The 25,000-nt window shown below is 34.9% G+C and overlaps 1 protein-coding gene across 1 annotated transcript in view; it reads right to left on the bottom strand.

Annotated features, from left to right (window-relative positions):
* Akap9 (A-kinase anchoring protein 9) overlaps nucleotides 1-25,000 on the bottom strand; it is a 158,155-nt gene that overhangs the window by 71,112 nt on the left and 62,043 nt on the right. The window contains exons 14-21 of the mRNA XM_010603485.3: nucleotides 22,699-22,813; nucleotides 21,936-22,134; nucleotides 16,072-16,168; nucleotides 14,584-14,676; nucleotides 6,347-6,700; nucleotides 4,107-4,331; nucleotides 2,460-2,600; nucleotides 1,874-1,977 (exon numbers count right to left, since the gene is read on the bottom strand). Coding sequence (XP_010601787.1) covers nucleotides 1,874-1,977; nucleotides 2,460-2,600; nucleotides 4,107-4,331; nucleotides 6,347-6,700; nucleotides 14,584-14,676; nucleotides 16,072-16,168; nucleotides 21,936-22,134; nucleotides 22,699-22,813 — 1,328 coding nt within the window. The remainder of the gene's footprint in view (nucleotides 1-1,873; nucleotides 1,978-2,459; nucleotides 2,601-4,106; nucleotides 4,332-6,346; nucleotides 6,701-14,583; nucleotides 14,677-16,071; nucleotides 16,169-21,935; nucleotides 22,135-22,698; nucleotides 22,814-25,000) is intronic.

The raw sequence follows: 25,000 nt of genomic DNA on the forward strand, positions 1-25,000 counted from the left end.
TTTTTTTTTTTTTTTTTTAGCTCAGCATGAATATTTTACTATGTCAAGAAATTTACTTCTATAAATAGTAATTCAAAAGATTGCCTGACTGGGCCAGGGATTTAGCTCAATGGCACCATGCCACCTTGCAGTCGCAAGGTCCTGAGTTCAAACCCTGGTACTGGAAAAAAAAAGACTGTCTGATTAATTCCCCAAATAACTAATCTCACTCATCCTAACAGCTTACTTCAACGGAGGTACAACAGTGAGTGGTAAACGTTATCCTTAATATATTCAGACATGATAAAGAAAAAAAAATTTTTTTTGGTACTGGGGATTGAACTCTGGTCCTTGTGCTTGCGAGGCAAGCAGAGCGGAACCACTGAGCTAAATCCCCAGCCATTGTAAAGACATTTTCATAGTGAAGGTCTCTAGGCTTATCAAAGTTTTCATTCTCAGCAACATGTCACACTGTAGGAGGCTACCATAAGCAGGTTAAACCATGTCTGTTGTACAAATACATCTATTTTAAGACAAGGTAATACATGGAGTTTTAGTGTATGTTATGTAAAAACAGTTCTATTTTTGTGCCTAGATCAAGTTTTCTGCTTGTATAAGAGAGTACACTCAGAACAAAACTTGACGTAATTTAGAAACAAGTAAAAGGTTTTATATCCTTAACTATTAACAAGGTTTTAATCAAGCCCCAAATCCCAGGAGAAGGGTAATATGAAAATATTTCTACTTAAATGATTAAAATTAATATAATGGCAAGAAAGATGAATACTCATTTTATCAGCATTCACTATAAAAATTCCTATAAACACTATAATTTGCAAAATATATAAATTAGTGATAATATAAAATAAACAGTGTTTATTTTATATTGCCATGGTAACTCTAATTTTTCATACACTGTCTTTCTTGTTTGAGTTCCATACTGACTGTGTTCCATACTGATGATCCAATGGGGAAGCCAAAATCTTAGGGGCCAAATCCCTCCATGCAAGCTGAGGAAGGTGGTTTAGGAGGACACAAAGGGGTGGACAGTACAGAAATTGGAAAAGGAGGAAATTAAGTTAGTAGATATTAGTTTTAAAATTAAAGAAATTATTTTTATTTGAATAAATTTTAAAACATTGTGCTTAAAGGACAGTACGAATGTGGGATAGCTATTTTCATATAGTATAGTATTTTTACATTTTTATATAACTTCTAGAAAAACCTATGAAAGGAAAAGTTTTGCTAACAGTATTTTTCCCTAAAACTGAAAGAGGGATTTAAAATTCTCACCTATTATATAAATAAAAGGCAAAAGATTTATATGATCTGAAGAGAAACCAGAGTAATCCTATTGTACAAATAGATGAAAAAAAGCTATATGTGAGTGGAAATTTTTTCCTTGCCACAAACAAAACAGGGAATAGCGTACACTGAATGTTATACAGTGCAGAAGAGAAGAAATCAAACTCATAAGTAGAACTTGCTTTAAAGATACAAATGCATTAAGAGTAAAAGTAATCAAGGCCAAGGATTTTTGCCCAGTGGTACCATGCCTGCCTCACAAGCGCAAGGTCCTAAGAGTTTGATCCCAGGTAGCAAAAAAAAAAAAAAAAATTGTAAAAGTAATAAAAAAGATCTGATGCCTGAATAATCCTAAAAATTTACAGTTTAGTGATAAATATCTAATCAAAATTTATATACAAAAACCTTTTAAATAATTTATTTAGTGATCAAAAGCTGATATTCATTTACATACTATACATGTATGGACATGTTTCATACAAATAGTATGATGATTCTTAAAAGTAAATATGTACAAGATAAAAGTAAGAACAGTTTACTACTTTGAAACAATTTTAAGTGCACTGAAAAAAGTACACATTTTATATACCTCTCATTGGGCAGAATATCAGGAGGCACATCTTCAGGTTTACTGTCCAACTCCTTCTCCTTAAACATCTGCTCCTCAGCTTCAACTTGGTTTTCATTTCCATTCTGGTTCAGTTTGTGTAAAGGGAGAGAGGACAAAACAGAAAGGAAACCTGTCATCTTGGAAAGAGCACGTCATTCTTCATATTGGTACAAGGTGAAACAGAACCTTCTGTGCACACAGTAGACACTGCTTGAAATAATATTTAACTATATTTTATCTAGAGATTAGCAGTATCAAAATGAGATAAAACATTCCAGTGCACAGAAGAAAGAATTTTACTGCATTCAAACTAATACATGTTATATAATGCAACAAGCTGTTCCTTGGTGAAACAACAGTTGCTACTATAACAATGCCAGATTCAAATTACCTTAAACAGAACACAAAGTATTTTGACTCTACCTACCTTACACGTCTTACATGAAAGCAGTCACAAATATGTTAAACTCAGCTATAAAAACACATCTTACACCACCAACAAGGAAACACAAATCCTACTTCATGGCTGATCCATTGCTCCTAAGCAGGCCGAAGTCCATACTACCTGTGTTTGCGTACTGCTGTTGCGCAGCTCACAACACAGCTTCTCTCTTCCAGCTAAAGACAGCTGCTTTAGTGCTTCCAGCTCCTCTAAAAGCACCCTCTCTCTCTCTGAAACCAGGTTTTCATTATCTATTGAGGATCTCTAAATAAGAAAAAAAGTCATGAGAGAATATTGTTTGCAATAGAGAAAGAGCAGAAACATTAAGCAGACTTCTTTTAGCCCCATGAGACCAAAAGACCTTGGTTACATCTATGATTTGTATTCCATTTTAAGAAGTTAAAAGGCATATACACAGTTCAATGCAAAATCTGAAACTTAAAAGAATTTTCTGTTGTTGTTTTTTGAGACAGGGTCTTACTGTGTAGTTCAGGCTGACCTTGAACTCACTATGTAGCCCAAGATGGCCTTGAACTTGCTACGTAGCCCAAATTGTGGCAATCCTCTTGCCCCAACCTCTGAGTGCTAGAATTACAGGTGTGCATCACCATGCATGCCCTAAGAAAAAAAAATTTAAGCTTAAATATTCAGGAATTTGTATAGTTCAACTGATACTTTTATATGTCAATTTTGCATTGAAAATTCAGAAGTCTGAATTCATAAAATACAATGAAGAAAAGCAAAAATGATTTTTCCAAATGATATATTTTAATCTCAAATTCAAATTTCTGATTGTTTTATATTTAAAAGAATTTATATTAAGAGTTCTCTATTTTTTAGCTTTTTTTTTTTTTGTACTGGGGATCAAACTCGGAACCTTGTGCTTACAAGGTAGACAGTGGCACCACTGAGCTAAATCCCCGGCCTGCTGTTTCTTAGTGCTTAGTTTTATTTTATTTTATTTTTTGTTTGTTTTGTTTTTTGAGACAGCGTCTTGCTATGTAGTTGAGACTCACCTGGAACTCACTTTGTAACCCAGACTGGTCTCGAACTCACAGAGATCCTCCTGCCTCAGCCTCCCGAGTGCTGGGATTATAGGCATACATCAGCACGCCCAGCTGTGCTTAGTTTTAAAAATTAAATCTAATAAATTTTTTTTCATAAGAATGTTTACATAAGTATTTCTTGCTTTTCTTCAATGACTTTTGTTAAGTATATTTTATACAGCAATTGACAAGAATTGAGCTCCCAAACGCCACAGAATGTATTTAAATTTAGGCAAGAAAGTAATAAGAATGTTATATAAAATTTGCATTTGTCGAATCAAATAGAGACGTTTTCCTAGAAAAAGTTCCAGAAACATACTACTTCAGATTTTCACTCATGATTAGAAAGGTAGATTAAAGGTAGATAATGGTAAATCTTGGAGATAATAACTGGTAGACTCACAGAACTAGCTATAAATGAATATGGAAAAACTGGATGAAAGCAACTGTCTACTGAAGGGCTTCAGCACAGAATATTTCCAAAACTGTCAATGGAATGACTAAAAGCAAAACAAAACTAACCATGTAGCCACTTTCCCAGTGCCTGAAAGACAACGCACACCACATTGTACCTGACAAATTCTAAAGCTGGTGTGCCACTGGAGTGTACTCTTGATAAATATTTGTAGTATATTCAGATTATGACAAAATAATTCTGTCGTTAACGAAAATCTACATGAAGAATTATTTTAATTGGAGGGAAAAGGGACTCTAAGTCCCGTACCTGGGCTAACTGTCTATGAAGTCTCTTAATCTCTTCTTGTAGCTGCTCCTGGTCTTCTCGCTGTCTCTCCATCTGGCGCATGTGTGCCTGCCTCAACAATTCTGTTGCCTGCTGATGTTCTTCATACTGTCGCACAAGTTCCTGCCTCATATCTTCCAACTGTTCTTCATTTAACATCAGCTGTCTAGAAGCGTTCATGCTTGATACCAGCATCTCATCGTGGGTCTTAAACAATTGAAAAAAAATTGAACTAGCTTAGCACATTTTGTAGAAATTTATCTGCACTGATAATTTAAATAAATACAAAGCATATTTCTAACTCAATGAATCACCTTATTTTATTAAATGAAAGCATAAAAACTCTCCAGAGGTACCTTTGTTAATGCATATTTGACAGAGTAATGAACTCTGCCGCGGCGTTCTCACAGATGTGCATGACTTATCTGCAGCACATCCTCCCCATACCTTCTCTACTATTCCTTCTCCCACTCTTGATCCCCTTCCTCTCATCTAACACTCCCCAAACAACAAGAACTTAGTTTATTACCGCTGCGTTGTTTTCCAAAAGGAAAGCAGCTATTTTTCAGTTAATTTTAATTTAATTTAAATCTACTTCTAAAGAAGAAAAATAAAGATGCTCAAGATTCCTCCTCCTTTTTTCCTTTTTTGGTGGTGGTGCTATTAGTAATTGAACTCAGGGCCTTGCACATGCTAGGCAAGCACTGTATCACTGAGCCATAGCCTCAGCCCTCTTTATTTAAGTTTCAGTCAGGGTCCCATTCAGTTGTTCAGGGTGCCTCAAACTTGTGAGCCACAGTCCAGGTGGCTAGGAGTACAGACTTCCACTACCACACCCAAACTCCTTCTACTCTTCTGAAGCTGAAGCTCCATTATGCCTCTTGACATTTCATGGTGGAGAAAAAATATGAATACAACATTCATGCCTTAAAATTTAATTTATGAAACATGAGAAACTTTACCTATCTGATTTATATTATACAGTGATTACCACAATACTACAGAGATTTGGTAAAAAAATTTCAGTGAGTTTTTATTGGGAAATAAAAACTTTATATATCAGTTTCTCATTAAGAAATTGATTTTTTTTTTGCTATCAGGGATCGAACTTGGGCCCTTGCGCTTGTGAGGCAGGAGCCGGAACCACTGAGCTAAATCCCCAGCCCAAGAAACTGATTTCTTAATGGTCCCTATGAATACTTCTATCCCTGAAGAGATAAACAATTCTGAATAACAGCTGTTGGTAAGTTAGAGAGGTTTTCATGAACCTCTTTAACATGCACAAATTTTATCTCCCATAAAAAGCTGACAATTTTATTCAAATATGCCTCCAAATAAGATATAATATATCATGAATATTAGTAACACATTTTCATTCCGATCACTTAAAAGAACTTATTATTTTCTGTTAACATCAAGAAACAGTTGAGATAATAGATCTTCCACTAATGAAAAAAGAAAAGAGAATTAATACATCAAGCATGATGGCACACACCTATAAACCCAGCTATATGGAAGGCTGAGGCAGCAGGATTCCAAGTTCAGTGCCAGCCTGGGCAACTCAGAAGCCCTGTCTCAAAATTTAAAACATATATGGGAACAGGGGAGCTGAGGTCGTAGCTTACTGGCAGACTGCTGCCTAGTATGTGCAAGGCTCTGGGTTCCATTCTCAGCAAAGCAAACAGAGATAAATGAGAAAAGGAGGAAAGGAGTGAGGGCAGTCAGATAGCATTAGCACAGAGACATGAAAGTGGTTTAGACTGTCTTCTTAAGGAGGTAGCCACGGTAACTATTTTCTTATATGTTCTTGTACTTACTGAGCAAATCTTTTCATCACAGAGATAGTCAAATTATATATAAATTACTCTTGAATTAGTCCAAAGAAATTAGTGCAGGTATATGTTACAATGAGATTTTAACATGCTCAATGTCTCTAAGACAAGAATATTACAAACCAGATTTTTTTAATACTAATACTGTATCACTTAACCATAGACTTTGCAATTAATAAAACCACTATAATTTGAATCATAGTCAAAACCAAACTTGATACTTTCACAGCCCAATAAGCATTACTTCTACTACTTTTTTTTTTGGTACCGGGGATCAAACTCAGGACCTTGCATTTACATGGCAAGTATAATGCCACTGAGCTAAATCCCTGGCCCACTGCTAATACTTTTATAAGCTTTTTTTTTTTAAATCTAAAAGAGCATACTTACAGATTCTCTGACTATAAATGCTTCATCTTTAGAGAATATTTCTTCTGAAATAGTCAGTCCATGGTCCTTCACTTCTAGCACATCATCAAAATCATCATTATTTGGTAACACAATTTCCTTTCCATTTCCTCCTAACTCTTTACTAAGTGGTTTAGACTCTTTTTTAAATTTCATTTCCATTTCCTCAAAAGTTTGAAGACCAACTTGACCCTGTGATAATTTTCTTTCATTAAAACGTTCTTCTTCCAGCTGACAGAGAGCATATACTTGTTTTGAAGATGTATTTTCATTTCCCCCAGATAGTCTAGACAGTTCAGTTTGTTGGGCAAATGCTACACTCATTGATACAATGACCTAAAGAAAAATGAAAAAGGATTTGATTTATAAATACCTGCAGAAATTTTTAAAAGTTACTACTCAAAATTGTACACATTAGAAAAAAGCTTGGCTTATGGTTTTAAACGAAAAGAAATTCTATGTTAAAGTGATATATAGAGAGATTCTCTATTTCACAGTGAATATAGTATCAAAATATTTATTTCACTGCCTGCTTTTTGGAATAAAAACATTTTTCCTACTACAACTGCCTTAAATGTTCAATATAAAAGCTAGAAAGCACGTCTTCACATTTCTTTCTTCCAAGAAAGTTTACTGTAAACATATTAGTACATTTTTATCAAACCTTGTTCCTTTTCTATACATAGAGATATAAACAGATGCTGATATACATTTTCCTAACAAAAAAGTGACCATACTCTAAAGCTGTAATTATTTTTTTCTTTTGGTACCGAGGATCGAACTTGGGACCTTGCACTTGCGAGGCAGGTGGCAGAACCACTGAGCTAAATCCCTGGCCCTCTTTAATTGGTTTCTATAGCTTTTCTATATTTAAACATTATTTTGAGTTAAGAAATACATTTCTATATGCTTTCCAATGAGTTCTAAGATTCATGATACACAGATGCATTATAAAATTATTCAATCAATTCTATTTAGATTTATTCCATTCTTACACTGTTTTAAACACCACCATGAAATCTATACTTGTATCACTGTATACATCCTTTCTTTTTTCCTCACAGTGAAGTGGGACACTTGGCTTGTAAGACTGGTAAATAGCTATACACTTCAATCTAATCTGTCTTCCCACTGCAGTTATGATTAAGAATGTTTACTCTCTCCTAACTAGGTGCTTTGAAATTCTAACCAACGAGGGCCAGGGATAGTATCAAAAAACCAAAAACCAAAAAACAAAACAAAACAAAATTCTAACCAACAGTCTTGGCTCTGACAAGCCTGTCAGATTTTGAGAACCAAATGTAGCAGTGACTTTATTCAAAGTACCACCTTTTATTTTATTTATTTAATTTTTGGTACTGGGGATCGAACTTGGGTCCTTGCACTTGCAAGGCAGGCGCCAGAACCACTAAGCTAAATCTCCAGCTTTTTGGGGGTTCTTTTTTTTTTCACCTTTTAAAATAATTCGTAAAAGGTGAAGGCTAGCCACCAAAAGCCCACGATAAAGCAGGATTAGAAATCTTTGTGTCTACTGACCTTCAGCCTTCTCAAACTGTTCTTGTTAGTCCAATCACATAATTCAACTTTGCTCTAATTTCCTGATTTGAACCTGATTTATCTATCTGAGGTCCTGATTCTACCTGGGTCCTGCTAGCCTAATTCTTCCCTGATGCTACATCCTCCAGAGGCTGAATGAAATCTTGCTTCAATAAAAAAAAACAATGATGATAACAAGACCAATAGTAATAGAAGCAGCAATCAATAATTAAGACCAATTACTTTATTTAATCCTCATTATAAACTACAAGGTAGGTATTATTAGTATTATGCTGAAATAATAGATAAGGAAACTAAAGAGGACAGAAATTAAGTAATATGACTCCAAACTACAAAGCAAATAAGTAACCAAAGATGGGCTTTAAAGTCCTGCAGTGTCAACTCACTTTCTAAAATAAAATACTGTATTATTTCTGTGTAGTTTCAAGGCAAATGCTGAGAAAACAAATGCAACAAGATCAGAAGCCATGAAAAAGGTCATTTACCTAATCAGACAGAAGAAGTTTGGTAATAAGTTCCTGGACACTGACCGGGAATACGTGTCCATTACAGTCAAATGTCAAAAGATAGGGATACAAGACTTAGTTAACAAAATAATATGACTTGTGTTCCTTCTGGGCAGCATAAAGGAAAACCACAGAAGCCTCTCTTTTTTATTGATAACAATTAAAATCTGTGAACAAAATAAAAAAGCAACCACCAGAGAACTCTGAAAAGTAAACAAAGGCATACAGAGTTCAGAGGAGAGTTAAAGTCTTAGAAACAATCTGTATGGAGGTGAAACAGGACTTACGGACTAAATCTAGCTGGATTCACTTCATGTTTTTAAAAATTCATTCTCCAGAATATTAAAAGGAGACTAACGGTTTACAAAACATATCCTAATCATTCAATATACATTTCAAAATTTGATGATATATAATGTATTTTTTTTCTGAATTTACTATCAGCATACCTGTTCTAAAATAATTGCTTAAGAAAGTTTTACAGGCTGAAGAGAAGTAACACTGAAGGAAATCTGACATTTAAACAACAGAACACAATCTTTTCCAGTACACATGGAGGAGCATTCATTCAAATAAAAATACACTTAAAATGAATTTAGGCTTTTTTTTTTGAGACAGGTCTCACTATGTACTTGAAATTGGCCTGGAACTAACTCACTATGTAGCCCCAGGCTGGTCTCAAACTCACAGTGATCCTCCTGCCTCAGCCTTCCAAGTGCTGGGATTACAGGCGTGCGCCACCCCGCCCAGCAATTTAAAATGAATTTAAAAGAACTGAAAACACATGTGGTACATTGTTTGACCACAAAGAAAAAAATGTGTCAATTAAATCAGCAGCAAAAAACTATCTAAAAATTCCAAAGATACAAAAACCAAACAACATATTTAAATAGCCCCGAATAAGAGGAAGTCAGTCACAAAGTAAACTACCATCATATATTTGGACTGAATGACAATTAGTGGAATGCAACTTTAGCACTGCAAACAGGCAAGCTTTAATGCATAAATCAGAAAAGAAAAAAGATCCTTTAGAAACTAGAAAAAGAGTAAGTTAAATCCAAAGAAAGCAGAAACAATCGCTTCTCAGCCTTTTAGGTTAAGATCAAGTGAAAGCAGAAACAAGAAAATAAAGATGAGAGTAGTAATCAATGAAACTAAAAATGAAAACCATAAAAATAACAATGAAACCAAAAATTGGATGTTTGAAAATATCAATATATTCAATAAGCTTCTACCAACAAAAAGGGAAATTAGGACTAACGGTTTTACAAACATTAATGTTTATTAAAACACAACTGCACTTACAACTGGTAAATCTCATATTATGTAAATTATACCTCAACAGACACAATTATAAACAAACAACAAAAGCCTGACATAATGATAGGCCACAAAAAAGCTGTTGAAATTTTGAAAAACCAAAGATGATCACTTTCTTTTGTATTTGCATTTAAATTAGGAAGGAATGACAGAAATAACTTTAAGAATTGTATAATTTGTATAATGATTGTATAATCTGTATAATTATTGTATAATTGTATATTGTATAATTTGTTTAATTTAAGAATTGTATAACTGTATAATTTGGAAACTACAAAATCACCTTCTTATTCCCTTTTCTCTTCCTTGTACTAACAAAATTCCACTAGTGCCTACAACTATCCTCTACCTCCCTTGTGTCTTTGAACCTGAACTTAACTATGGAAGGAAAAAATCCAATCAAGCAAACTGGTTGTACTTTAAATTCCTACCAATATCCTTGAAATGGGCCCTCACAGATACTAGCAATGATTCCATTTCCCATTTCCCATTTTCTCATTCACCACCACCCCCCAGCTTCATATTTTTTGAGAAACAATTAGAAAAGAACTTCCACAGGCTCCAACTATGGCATCTGAAAACATACCTGAATAATGAACCAAACATTTTACTTCAAATACAAAGACCAAAATACAGGAAGGTTACAAAGACGGGGACAGATCTCATGCAAATGGGACGGGGTTTTGAAGACCAAGGGCGAGAGGAGAGGGGGAGGGGAAATCAGTAGACTAAAGATATGCCGTGTACAAAAACTTAATCAACTCGGGGAATGTAAACACTTTATGTCATAAACCTGACATGAGATTCAACAAACAGGAGAATGGGGAATGGGGAATCAGAAAAGGAGGGAGGAAGATGGGAGAAAAGGGGATTAAAAAAGAACCACATTATATACATGCAACCCAAGATGCTTGCAAACTGCATGCACTGCAAAGATGTACTATAAAAAAAAACTCCAAAATTTTCTGCTTTCTTCCTATTATTACAGATTAAATTGCCATGCTCCTATCTAAAGGAAATCCCCCCAAAAACAAATCCCCTCATCCACTCAAGGACCCTGATCCACAACTGCTTCTGTCTCTTCTAAATCAGTTGTTTTCCCCTCCTTGATCTTCAATTATTTTTATTAGCATATAAATAGATGTTATTTCTCTCTTTAAAAAAAACAGCAACAACACAAATCTACCATCTGACTGTCCACATCACCCTTTTGCTCCCACTATATTTCTCTGCTTCCTTGTAAGTAAAACTCAAAACGTTCACCTCATTCCCCCCTTCACACTCTCACACTTACTCAGTCGTCTCCACCACACCCTCAAAAGTGTCCTTGTAAGTCACTCTTTCACACTGTGAAATCAAATGGCTAATTGGCAGTTATAATCTTTCTTTACCTATCAGAAACAACCAACGCAATTTAATACATTCTCTTCCTAAAATATTTTTATCATGTTGTTTCTATAATGCAATTCTTTTGTTTTTTCCATATCTAATAAACTGCTCCTTTTCTGTCTCCTTTGCACTTCCTTACATCTCTGGTCTCTAAACCCCGAGATATTCTTTTCTTAGTCCTTAGAAGCTTTTCTATCTATATTCAATCCGTATATTAGTATTTTTCAAAAGTTTTTCACTGAAATAGTTAATGTACACACATATACACCAACAAAAAATACATTTTATATTAAAAACGACCCAAAGCATACATAATATACTTCCACGTTATGTTTCCACAGCTGAACTTTTCCATCAATACTAAAATCCTGGTCTCAACCCACTAATTTGATTTCATGACTTAAAAATACATTGCAACTAAGTTTGAAAAACTGCTTGCTATACTAACTCCACATTTAAATTTTTTATTTTTTCCTATTACCTAAGTTCTAGATTTATATATCCAACAACATCAATATTTACACTGTATTTGGACATTTAATAAGCATTTTCCATTCAATGGGTCAAGAGCTGATGTCTAAAGTCTCCTACTCCTCTGTAAAAATGACTCCTTTGCAGTCTTTTATATCCTATTAAAGAACCCTTTCTAAAGAGCAACTCCATTTTTCCAGCTGCTCAGGTCAAATATCCTAGGTTAATATTCACCCTTCAAGTGTGATCCCTGGTCCCCTTTCTCTGTATTTCTTCCTCCTGTATCTTGTCATACCTGCTAAGGAGATAAATCTGTATGAGGATTTCACAATATTGTAGGAAACAGGTCCATACATTAGGAGATTTCAGAACTGAATCAAACTCAATTCAGAATTGAGTTAGCAGCTGGGTAAGAGACTTTCCGAAATTGTAGCCAACTTTCATTGTTATCTCTTGGAGATGCCTTTTTCTTTCTTTCTTTCTTCCTTCCTTCCTTCCTTCCTTCCTTCCTTCCTTCCTTCCTTCCTTCCTTCCTTCCTTCTTTCTTTCTTTCTTTCTTTCTTTCTTTCTTTCTTTCTTTCTTTTTGAGACAGGGTCTCACTATGTAGTTGAGACTGACCTGGAACTCCCTATTGTAGCCCAGGCTGGTCTTGAACTCAGCAATCCTCCTGCCTCAGCCTCCCTAGTACTGGGATTACAGGCACGCCCGGCTGGGAGATGCCTTTTAAGAGCATGTCTTGACTTTTCCCTTTATTTTTACATTTCCAATTCCTTAAGGTCCCCCAACCTGATATCCATAATTTATTCCATTTCCTTCAGATTCTCCTCTGATGCCATTCATTCATTCATTCATTCATAGACAGTCTTACTATGTAGTTCAGGCTGGCCTTAAACTCACTATGTAGCCCAAGCAAGCCTCAAATTTGTGATGATCTTCCTGCCTCAGCATCCAAAGAGCAAGAATTACAGGTGTGTGCCACCATGTCTGGCTAGTCTATCATTTCATTTTTTAAATGAAGTCTTCCATGACTCCTTATGTAAAACTACAACTCATTTTCCATGGATTTTCCTAATCTTGTTCCCTGGTCATTGTTTCTTTTTAGTATTCATTGCCGTCTGCATCCAGATGTCTAGCTATATCAAGTAAAATATAAGTTCTGCAGGAGCAAAGGTTTTATCTTTTTCCTGCTATACCCCAGTCTTCAGAACGCTTGTCTGGCAATAAAGCATAAATAAATGTGTATTTTCAGTAGTGTGTCTCTAAATCACAGGAGAAAACTACTGTAATCTATACTGGGAATTACTCCTACTGGGCTTCTTCTACATGGCCTGGGCTTTGAACAAAATGGTTCCCAATCTTTTTCTAACAACATATTTGAGGGTATAAGGTATAGCATAATCTCATCAGTACCTGTCAATAATCTCTATTATTCTAGGACTGAGCTGGGCCATTGGTGTTGTTGTGCAGGCCATAATATAGTATGTATGCATGCATGCGTGTGTGTGTGTGTGTGTGTGTGTGTGTGTGTGTGTGTGTATGTATGTATATATAGTTTTTTTGTTTTTTTTTTTTTTGGTACCGGGGATTGAACTCGGGTCCTTGTGCTTGCAAGGCGGCCACCAAACTACCGAGCTAAATCCCCAGCCCCCATAATATAGTAGTTTGGCTGTCTTAAAAAGTTTTCACTGGCTTGTAATTTGGTGTTCTGCTTTCAGTACAGATGAGTAACTGCTTTGTATCTTTACATTACCATTAAGAAACTTTTCTAAGGTCACACATTTAGCAAACCAGAAGAACAAGAACTTAAATTATGTTATACACAATATCAAACCTTGTGTTAATTACTGTAGTATCATGACCTTATATAATAGTTCATATGAAAAATTTATGCAGGACTTAGGCAGAAGAAAATATCTGCATTCTTAGAACCAGACAATGGAAGTTATACAACAATGATACAGCCTCACTTTTCACCACACCCTCCAGGAACTAACACTGTATGCTCCACTCAGACCTCATGGCCCAGATATTTCCTTGGGTCTTGATCTCCTTTACAGTTTATATCTAAAATGTTCCCCAAGGCCTCATGTGCACACAGGCAGTGATTTTGGTGACTGGGTCGTGAGAGCATGGATTAGCACACTGGTGGTTTTATACCTAGGTATGATGTTGGGAGGTGAAGCACGGTGAGGAGAGGTGGGTCAGTGTGGGTGTGGCCTGGAAGGTTGTGTGTGTGTGTGTGTGTGTGTGTGTGTGTACATATACATCCTTCCTCTTCTTCTGACCCTGCTCTGCTTCCCACCTGCCATGCCATGAACTGTTACTCTTCTGCTGTGCCACTCTGCTATGCCCCATCTTAGAGCCAGTAGAATACAGACTAATGCTATAAACTGCGAGCCAAAACAAACTCTTGCTACCTTAGTGTGGGTGTCAGTTACTGTGTTTCAGCAATGAGGAAGTAATGAAAACATATTTAAGAGTTTATAAGAGTGACTCTGGCATACAACTGAGACTCGAGAGACAAGCAAAAATCCACATTGATAAAACATCTCCACTTAGCCAGGAGCTACTTGTAACAGTGTTCTGTTAGTATCTGTAGCTATTATCTGATATCACAGTAACTTCTCGGGACAAGCTAAGCAAAGGACAAATCACTTTCTTTTTTTACCTTCTTCTCTATTTCTAACGGAAGCCAAACACCTTTACAAGGTAACTACTCACAAGGCAACAAATATATATACTTGTGAGTTTCTAATTAATTCCTGTATACATCGAAAAAATAAATTTCTTCTCAAAGAAAAACTGACAGAAAGTTCCACTTAAAGCAATCATAGTTGATCTCATTTGACAACTTAAAAGAAGAAATATATATGAAACTTATAAAAACAGAGTACATAAAATCAGTAAAATCTGTTTTTTGAAGTCTCAAAGAGAATATAAATCCAGGTACTCTTTCATATAAAAAATAAACTTACCTTAGCTACTTCTTCTTCCAATCGTTCTTGGTACTGTTTTTCTAGCAACTTAACCATATTTGTGTCTCGCTTCACTCCAAATTCACCGGAAAACTAAATTAAAAATCAAGCAAAATATGACATATTTAGTTATACTAATTGTATATTAGTTATTTTCAAGGTCTATTCTAAAAACATCCTCAAAGCATCACTATGTCTTAGAAAACTTCTGGATACTCTCAGCAAAAAATAAACTTTTGTTTCCCTTTAACTAAAAGCATTAATTCTAGTGAGTCATTTTCCTAAAGTTATATTGTACTGCTGTGAATGTGGAAATACAGTATAAAAAGATAAGCATATTTATATATTTATAATTATCACCATAATTCTAATGTAAGTTAGGGATATTTGAATACAGTGATAAGACATGTATATGCATATTTCATTTGAAGTAAAATGTTCAATAGAGGCTGCTTGCTCATATTATAAGTTCCTTTTCTTGGCATATTTCAATAGCATTCAGTTTTCCACAATTACAAATTATTATTATTATTACCATTATTATTGTACCGAAGATCAAACTCAGGACCTTGCGCTTGTAAGGTAGGTGTGGCACAGCTCAGCTAAATCCCCTACCCACAAATTATTTTTATAAAAGTAACGCTTTTTAGAAATGTAAATATATTCTCAGCATGAAAGTATTTATTTACTGATTATTTCAGTTTCATCCAAATAGATGTTCCATAAAGGATGAGTGTGGAAGAATCAAGAATGTGGCTAATACCTCTCTCTAATATTCAGAATAAAGACAGGCAATAAGCAATTATCCTTATTTTCTGTAGGAGTTAGGAGCTTAAAATTTACTAAGTGAAGATGAGTACTAAAGTTTTGTAGTTGGAGGTTTGAGTAAAGTTTTGCAAATCAGCAATAATACAATGTTAAGGAGAGGCAGAGAGTAATTTAGGTAGATGGCATCCTTGAAAGGATGAGGAACTTTTTTATATCATAGGCCTCTTGAGAAGGAGGCTTTGTCCACTATCCCAGACTTAGCATCTTGGATTTGGGGAATTCCTAAATTTTCTAGGATGGCTTGGTCCCACTTCCTATGATGGGAAAAAAAAAAATTATGCTGGTCAGAGTACTTAAACTAATTTGTTATACAGCCCACAAATAAACAGTTATGAAAATAAGACAAAATTTAAACCCTTAACATACTTAGGGAAAATTTAACTTTGTTTTTTCTTATGCTATGAAAATACATTAAATTTCTTTATATAGTCTAGATCTTTTATAGTATGCTTACTTCTAGAAAATATTTATTGGATAATTACTAAGCCACAGAGAGAAAAATGAAAGTTAAAAAAATCGCTGTAATCAACACTTTAAAATAAATATTAAATGGGCTGGGATTTAGCTCAGTGGTTCCGCTGCCTGCCTCACAAGCGCAAGGCCCCAAGTTTAATCCCCAGTAGCAAATAAATAAATAAATATATATTAAAAGTATGATACCTCTATCGGATCATCAATATTCTCCTTTAGATAACTTCCAGCATATACTGTTTTCTGTCCATCAGATTCTTTTATTACCGTTGAATCAACGCAAGAGCTACATATAAATAAAAGAGGATGAAGAAATTAAAAGTTGTATGTATTTTTTGCTAATATTTATTCCATGCATAAAGAGTACTAGGGCAAGGGAGACAAAAATGACATGTCAGGGTTTACTGCTATTGTAACAATTTATATTTTTGCCAAATTTTTCCATTTAAAAGTAACACAGGGGCCGGGGATTTAGCTCAGCGGTTCAGTGGCCTGCCTCACAAGCACAAGGACCCAAGTTCAATCCCTGGTACCAAAAAAAAAAAAAAAAAAAAAAAAAAAGAGTAACACAATTGAATTATGCAGGATTTTAACATATCACCAAATGAATTGTATGACATTTTATAAAGGCTACTATAAATTATGACATACAGCTATTTATAGGTACTGGTACTTTTTTTTACAAAGGTATCTTAGATATGTTGAGGTAAAAAAGGTAAAATCTCACTTTAACTTTACTAAAACTTATTTTTAACATACACACACACATCATAGGAAAAAGTCTGGAAGAACACATAGCAAACGTTGCAGTGATGATTACAGAGGCAATAAAAGAGTCTTATTCTACAGAATTACTTTTGGACTTTGTTTTTACTCTATTCACATATCTTTTGGTATTCATGTCTGCATTCTGGATTCTACACTCAGTACTTTATAAAAATGTTTCTCTTAAAATGCTTGATCTGCCAGGCGTGGTGGCACATGCCTGTAATCCTATTTAAGAGGCTAAGGCGAGGAGATTTTTAAATGTGAGACAAGCCTGGGCAACTTAGTTAAGACTCTACCTTAAAATAAATAAAATAAAAAGGACTGGGAATGGGTAGGTTATCAGTACAGTGCTTGTCTACCATTTGTGATACCCTGGGGTCCATTTCTACCACAAGGTAACAAATATATAGACATATGGGTTTCTAATTAATTAAAACAAACACTCAAAAGGGTTAATCTGAGTAATAAAAATGAGGTAAGATTAGTATTTAAGAACTATGAGGGGGAAACATTTATTTTTGCTTTGGGCAAATATAATTCTTCCTGCCATTTTAATGTGCATTCACCCATGCTGCCTTCTTATTCCGTCCTCCTCTTCCTTACATACTGTACTTTCTCCTGTTGTCTTCCACCCTTTCCTTTTCTCCAAAACTGACCATATACAAACTCTACCATTGTCCCAGTTTATTACATATAATTAACCTGTATGGATGGTCACTTGGTTGTTTCCCAATGTTCATTATTACAAACAATGCCATAAGATTTATACAACTATATCTTTACATCTTTTAATGTTTACAATGAATACTGGATAGTTTCATATGATAGAATTTTAAACTCACTATTAGAAATTTGAGGGGCTGGGGATTTAGCTCAGCGGTTCAGTGGCCCGCCTTGCAAGCGCAAGGACCTGAGTTCAATCCCCCGTACCAAGAAAAAAAAAAAAGAAATTTGAGTGTAGTACCATATTCCAAATTATTTCACTTTCGTAACATCATTTGAGTACTTTCTTAAAATTACAATAATATGTGGTAATAATCTTAAAACTTTGCTAGAGTTAAGTGTTTTGATTTGTGAGGGTAAACTTTCAAATGCTACTGGATATTTAAGTTTCTCTTCTGCTGTGAAATGTATATTCATGTTTCCTGTTCATCTAATCTTTCTAAAATCTTCTCTGCCCTTTTGTGGTTCTCTTAAGTTTCTCACCATTTTGCCTTTTTTTCTCACTGTTCCTTCTATGCATAATTCTGATCTCTGCTTTTGTATCTTAATTCTTATTTTCATAGCTGTGAACACCATTCTGATTATCCTCTAATTTGACCCAAACTCCAAAAAATACTACTTCGTCCACAATAACTTGATTCTGTGAGCTTTATTGTCAAGTGAAAAAAATAATCTAACACCAAACTCACTGCTCCTGTCCTACAATGAAGCACCTACCTACCTTGCTTCTTGATGTCACTACATTAATGTGCCATCATTCTCCATATTCCATAGGCCCAAATAACACAGGATTCTTTCTAGTTTTCCCCTATGCACGGATCTCAATACTCTTTCCATCAAAATGTTAGCATATTCATCCTTTATTTTCATTTCCTTGGTACCACTGTAGAAGGTGGTATTACAGAAATCTTCAGTAAATATTCAACACAGTCAGTTTAAACTCAATACAACCTTTAGTTGTATCACTAGGTTAGAATCCCCAATTGCACCCTTTTAAAAATTATTTTTGAATAATTAGGTCAGAGATTATATTGAAGTCCTTGAAAACAAAGGGCTACTTTATATACATCTCATTCTTCCTCAGCAATTAGACAAGCCTCTTCTCAATTACTCATTTAATCTTCATGATATTAATGGTAATTATTATCTTTATCACTACTCATAGATGTTTAAAGATTTGCCACTTAAGGCTGGGGATTTAGCTCAGCGGTTCTGCCACCTGCCTTGCAAGCGCAAGGTCCCAAGTTCAATTCCCAGTACCAAAAATATATTTGCCACTAGTCATAAAACAAGTAAAAGTCAAAGCAGGGGTCATTTGACTTGAAAACTCATGGTCTTTCCAAATCCATAGTATTTTTCTAAGATGGTCCAGTATGACATTATCAAATGATTATATAATAAATGACTCAATTATTTTTCCTAACCTATTTCAAGTTTGCTTGCAAAGAACTGTGTAAGTATAATTCAAAATGTGATACAGTCGCTTCACCATATGACATTTTAAAGAAATAACACACTAGTATAAGAATGAACACTCCAAGGAGTAAATTTCTTTTTTGAGAGGAGAGGTAGTGAAACAAGTTTTAATTGAAAGGTTTTGGCAACACTTCACCAGAGCACTACAGCAAAGGTAGTGAGGTAGGAACAAGCCTAGTAATCCTAAATTTCCAGAGACCTTCCATTTCTTCATACATTTGGGGATTTCTTAATACATTTCTTACTCTCTACCTATTTTCTTTTATATCATAAAGTCTAAAGCAGTAATTTTCAAATGCCAATGTACAGGCTGTGTATCTCAGAATTATCTTTTAAGAAACACAATTTTCCGTTTCTCTCTTGACTCTAACTCTCCAAATGTACAACCCAATAATAAGTGATTGTGAATACACACAGCCTCTGGAAGAAACTAGAAGGTTTATAAGGCTGTACCAATACTGAATGAACAATTCCAAAGCCATACATAAGCTCTGAATAAAAGAGGGACTAACAGACTACTTGCAAAGAATCATGGGCAATTCCATCAACAAGTGCCTATGGAGACATCAGTACTTGAACAGGAGTCAGCCAAAATTAGATCAAATCTAGAGGGTTTTTATATTATTTTTTATTTTATTTTTCTCATTTTTCCTCATACCCCTTCTCCTTTCACCCCTCTAATCACCCCTATTTACAAAGACTTTGTTTCCATTTTTTCCTTTTCTCATATTTTTTTCTTGTCCCTTATTTCCTTTCCCCTACCCTTCCCGCTTCCCCTACACCTTTAGTCCTTTTCTTCCCATTTCACATTAACAGTTATACAATTTGGATCTTATTTACACTTTCAGTTTTTCACATGTGTGTCTTGTTTATTTCACATAAGAGTATGGCCTCAATATGCATCCATTTTCCTATGAATGATTCTACTTCCTCATTCTTTCTGGCTGAGTAGTATTCCATTTTATAGAAAAGCCACAGCTTCTTTATCGAGTCTCCAACTGATGGGCAACTGTTTCCAAGTTTTAGCTATTACAAACTGTACCACTATAAACATGGGTGAGCATATATCACTACGGTATGACTCTTTTTATTCTTTTGGGAAGATGCCCAGCAGAGGAATAGCTGGGTCAAATGGAACCTCTAGTTTGAGGTATCTCCATATTGATTTCCACAGTGGCTGCACCAGTCTGCATTCCCACCAACAATTGAGAAGGGTTCCTTTCTCCCCACAGCTCCACCAACATTTGTTAGTGGTCTTTTTCTTGATAGCAGCCATTCTTGCTGGGGGGAGGTGGAGTCTCAGTGTTGTTTTCATCTGCATCTCTCAAATGACTAGTGACGTGGAACATTTTTTCATGTGTTTATTTGCTGTTTTTACTTCTTTGTCTGAGAAATGTCTGTTCATTTCAGACACCCATTTTTGAATTGGGTCTTTGTATTTCGGAGGCCTGATTTTGAGTTCTTTATATATTCTAGATAATAGTCTTTTGTCTGAGGAGAAGCTGATAATATTTTTTCCCACACTGTGGGTTGTCTCTTAGCTCTGTTGGTGGTTTCTTTTGCAGTGCAGAAGCTTTTTAATAAGATGAGATTCCAACTGTTGATTCTTTTTGCTAGTTCCTGCGCTACTGAGGACTTGTTCATAAAGTCTTTTCCTATGCACATGTCTTTGAGAGTTCTGCCTAACTTATCTTCCCGCAAGCTCAGAGCTTCTGTTTTAATATTGAGATCTTTAATCCACTTGGATTTTAGTTTAGTGCACGGTACAAGATAAGGGTCTAGTTTTAAAGTTTGGCAGATTGAAATTCAGTTTTTCCAATCGAGGGTTTTTATAGAGGTAATTATACACTAAAGCACACTTCCCAACTAAGGTATAAACTATTCATTTAACAAGTATCTATCAAGCATCTACTATGAAAATATTATAGATATCTAGAATATATCAGTGATTTAAATGGACAGAGACTACTCTTCTACAGTTTAAAGTCTTTCTTTCCTTTTTTTGTTTTTTCAGTACTGGGAATTGAAATTGGGACCTTGCACTTGTGAAGCAGGTGGCAGAAGCACTGAGCTAGATCTCCAGCTAAAGTCTTACCTTAGAGACAAATAATAAAGAAAATAAGAACAAATAAACCCTCTCCAAATTTTTATATTGGATAAATAGTATATGTTTATATACCATATAAATAACATATACTGTACATATATACTTAAAATGGATCTATTTTCATTTTAATATGGAAACAAATGAAAAAGGCTACAGGCTTCTAGGGAACAATTTTAATTTCCAGAAGATGATCAAGAAAGACCTCACAAGAACATGAAATCTGAAAACAGACCCAAAATAAGTGGTAAGTGTTGGTCATATAAATATCTGGAAATGAGCATTCTAGATAGAGGAGCCAATGAAAAAACCTTAAACCACGAGCAAACCAATCCTTTGAGGACCTTAAGGAGGATGTATGGCTTGGGAATAGAAGTGACAGACAAGTCAATAGGTGATGGGGACTCACTGTATAGGACTCAGTAAGATACTATGAGAGCAGAGCAGCACTGAAACAATGTGGCCTGTCTTCAGTTTTTAAAGGAAGGCCTGGCACCTGTACTGACCAGGCTCTCCTGAGAATGATGATGGCAGGGACCTGTAAATTGGTGGGGAATGATGTACTTCAAATATACACTGAGGGCTTGTTTTTTTTATTTTTTAACATTTCTTCATTGGAAGAGATATAGGAGTCATGATAAATGGAGATAGCTGTGAAAGATGTGAATTTTGAGAAGATCTGGAGTTACTTTGCTGAAGGTGAATTTGAGTATTAGACAATTAAGTGGAAGAAATCCACCAATAAATGCAATGATCATATCTTACATTTCTTGGGTATTAATAGCAAAGCTTAGGCACAGAATAAACAACAAATACATGCCATAGCTTGTGGTAATCCAGAAGATTAATAAAAGTATCTCTATGAAAGTATAAGTAAAATTTCTTAAGTTATACTTTATTCTTAAAATGATCATTACAGAAGATACTATGATTGTTACTAAGTTACAAGTACTGTTGGACAAAATTCTAAGTAGATAAATACCTTGGTTGAACTCTGAGCTCACTAACAGCTTGTAGCCTCTCCTGCAAAGACTGAATCTCTACCCCATGGTTTTCTTCATTTTTTTTCAATTGTTGATGTAAAGAAGATATGAGGTTTTCTAAGTCCTGAACTTGTTCTTCAAGATGTTTCATTTTTTCTATATCTTGCAGGGAAGATAATGTGCTTTGATGATTGACATCTATGTTAAAGGAAAAGAAGAAAATGCACATTTCAATACAATTTCTTAGTGCAATAAGAAAATTATTTATGTGTGTAGAAAATAGTCATTCTTCCTTGAAAAAAATGTTTTTAATGATAGTTACACGTTGCAGTTTGATTTGATCTGATTGACAGAAACAAGAAAACACAAATAATGTAATTCAAGATAATTTCTTCCAACCTCTGGGCTGTAGTATTGCCAAATATAAACATTTTATTTCTTTAAATTTAAAACAGTTTAGAAACATAAAATATAAGAACCAGTGACAGGGACCAAAGAAATGAGTAGTCCATATACTTTCCATTTTAAAGATGAGAAAATCAAGACCAGAGAGATCAGTGAAATGTTCAAGCTAAGTTATCTCAAATTTCAAAGCAAAAAACTGCAAATTGTTGAGTATTTTGTATAAAACCACCAGAATGAGGCATATAATAAAAACTTACTGGGTCAGGGATTTAGCTCAGTGATTCTGCCACCTGCCTTACAAGCGCAAGGTCCCGAGTTCAATCCCTGGTACCAAAAAATAAATTTAAAAAAACTTACCAAAGCTTTGCAAATTGGTCATCTGAGAATGGGCTGATAAAAACTCAGTTTCCTCTTTCGAAAGGGCGTCTTTGGTAAATTCAAGTTTTACACCGTCTGTTTGTCGTCTTTGAACCTTTGAAAACAACAAGAATAATGACATAAATATATTATCTACTGTTTTAAAATCTTATTAAAGTGACTTTGCATTTAAGACGTTTTTTCAAAAGTACCCAGATTTGAGACAGTCTGATATAAACATTTTTTTCTTCTAGATTATCCCTGTTCGCTTCTGAAAAGTGACTCATATCCTATTCCTTTCATGGCACTAAAATTATGAGCAATGTTAATGTCCAGAAAAAAGTTTATTTTCACAAAAATGAGTGCTCCACAAAATTCTAGTAAAAAGCTCATCACAATATCTGTGACTTCATCTCTGAAATTTCAGTTCACACACAGTAATTTTGTTATTATAGTCAGTAATTTATTTGTCTCTGGAGAGCAGGTGGCAAGCAGGTAACTGACAGATTGTATGTTGCATTTTACAATAAACACAAGGAAGGAAAATAATAAAAACAGATAAACGTTGGCTCATCTCTTTAACTATTAAAACTAGGAAGCAATGTCATATACATGGGTACTAATTTATTCATTCATCAAATATCTAATAATTTATGTGGCTAGCACTATGACACCAGAGAATAAGGACATAAAATCAGTAAAAATAAAAATACAGTGTATCTTCCTTCATAGAATTTATCAACTAGCTGAGGAAATAAAATTAAACCATTCTAAAAAGAACTAAACTATAAAATGTGAATAAAAAGCTAATGAAACAGAAGAAAGACTAATGTGGATCTGTCAAATTCTATACGGGCCTCAATCTTCTAGAGAATGACTTGGAAAGGCCAAAGGAAGAAGGAGTAAGAGCGTTTGTGAGTTACTTTAGGAACAGCCTGGGCTACACAGTACATTCAAGATCAGCCTGAACTACACTGCAAGACCCTGTCTCAAAAGAAAAAAAAAGAAAAGAAAAAGGAGGAAGAGGAGGAAAAGGAGAAGGAAGATGAAGAGGAAGAAGAAAAGAGAAGAAATGTCCTATCTGTAAGTAGTGAAGACAATGATCTTGTTGACAGGGACTTAATTTGGATAAAATGAGGAAATAAAGCATATCTACATCACAGAGGGGAAAGAGCTTGACCTAGCTAGACTGGATGAACAAAGGATACTACAATAGCAGATGGGTAACAGAACAAAAACTATTCCCACAAAGGCTGTTTCACTACTGTTAATTGTGCTCTACCCTACTCCTACCTCCAAGTACATTTCAACAGATTTTCCTTCTACTTTCAAGAGAAAATAAAGATCATTAGGAAAATTCTTAAGTTTCCAGCTCCACGTTCGAATATATTCACTGAACTTACTGAGTAAGAGTTCGCTAAGCCTTCACTGTAGGCTAAGCGCTATGCCAAGAGGGAGAAATAAAGAGGAGATTCCCTGATTCTGAAGGTTTAGAATCTGCTCCAGAAGAGTAAACAAGTAATTACAATAGCTTGAGAATGTGATACAATCAAAAGGGCGTACGAGGAATTATGGGAACATGAGAGACAGAAGGACTATCAAATATGTAATCTTATAGATGCTAGGGAGTGAAGGAAGAAATGTCTAAGTTTAGGAAAACAGGTCAAGAAAATGACACTGAGGGAGTAATGTTTGAACCAACTATAATAAGTAGGAACAAACCAGAGTCCAGTATGTCGCACAATATTAGGCAGAAAGAACTGCATGTAAAAAAGTCTACAGCTGTAAAGACTTGGATTCATTTGGGAAACTAAGTATTTCAATAAGGCTGAGGTGAGGAATAAAAGGTTAGGTAGTGAGGTACTGCAGTCCTGACTCTGATATGCATCCGCAACTGCACCTAATTTATTGTGTTAAAAGTGAAATTTGCTCAGTAACAATTGTGTAGAAGAGTTAATATAGCAGTCCTGAGACTAGCTATCTTTAGTAAGGTCTGCTGGTAAATTCTGTCCTTGGCTGAAATCTGTAAACTTAAGAAGTGAACAGTTCCTTATATAAAACTTTGCCTAAAAGATAAGCATGCGTTAGTATGTCTAGGCTGTCTAAACGTTATCGTTTATGCTGAATACATGTCCACCTGCAAGCTCAGAGTTTGGCATTTCATCTGGAAATCTAGAGTTTGCAGAAGGTCTAACTAACTGATGCATGATAGAGAACTGCGGACTCCTAGGCTTAGCTGAGTTTTTGGTAGGTAACACTTTGCACATGTTGTCAAACTCAAACTGGAGGAATTAAAGTATGT

This window comes from Fukomys damarensis, unplaced genomic scaffold, assembly GCF_012274545.1.
Source record: "Fukomys damarensis isolate Sample0158 unplaced genomic scaffold, DMR_v1.0_HiC HiC_scaffold_4, whole genome shotgun sequence".
In the NCBI taxonomy this organism is placed as follows: Eukaryota; Metazoa; Chordata; class Mammalia; order Rodentia; family Bathyergidae; genus Fukomys; species Fukomys damarensis.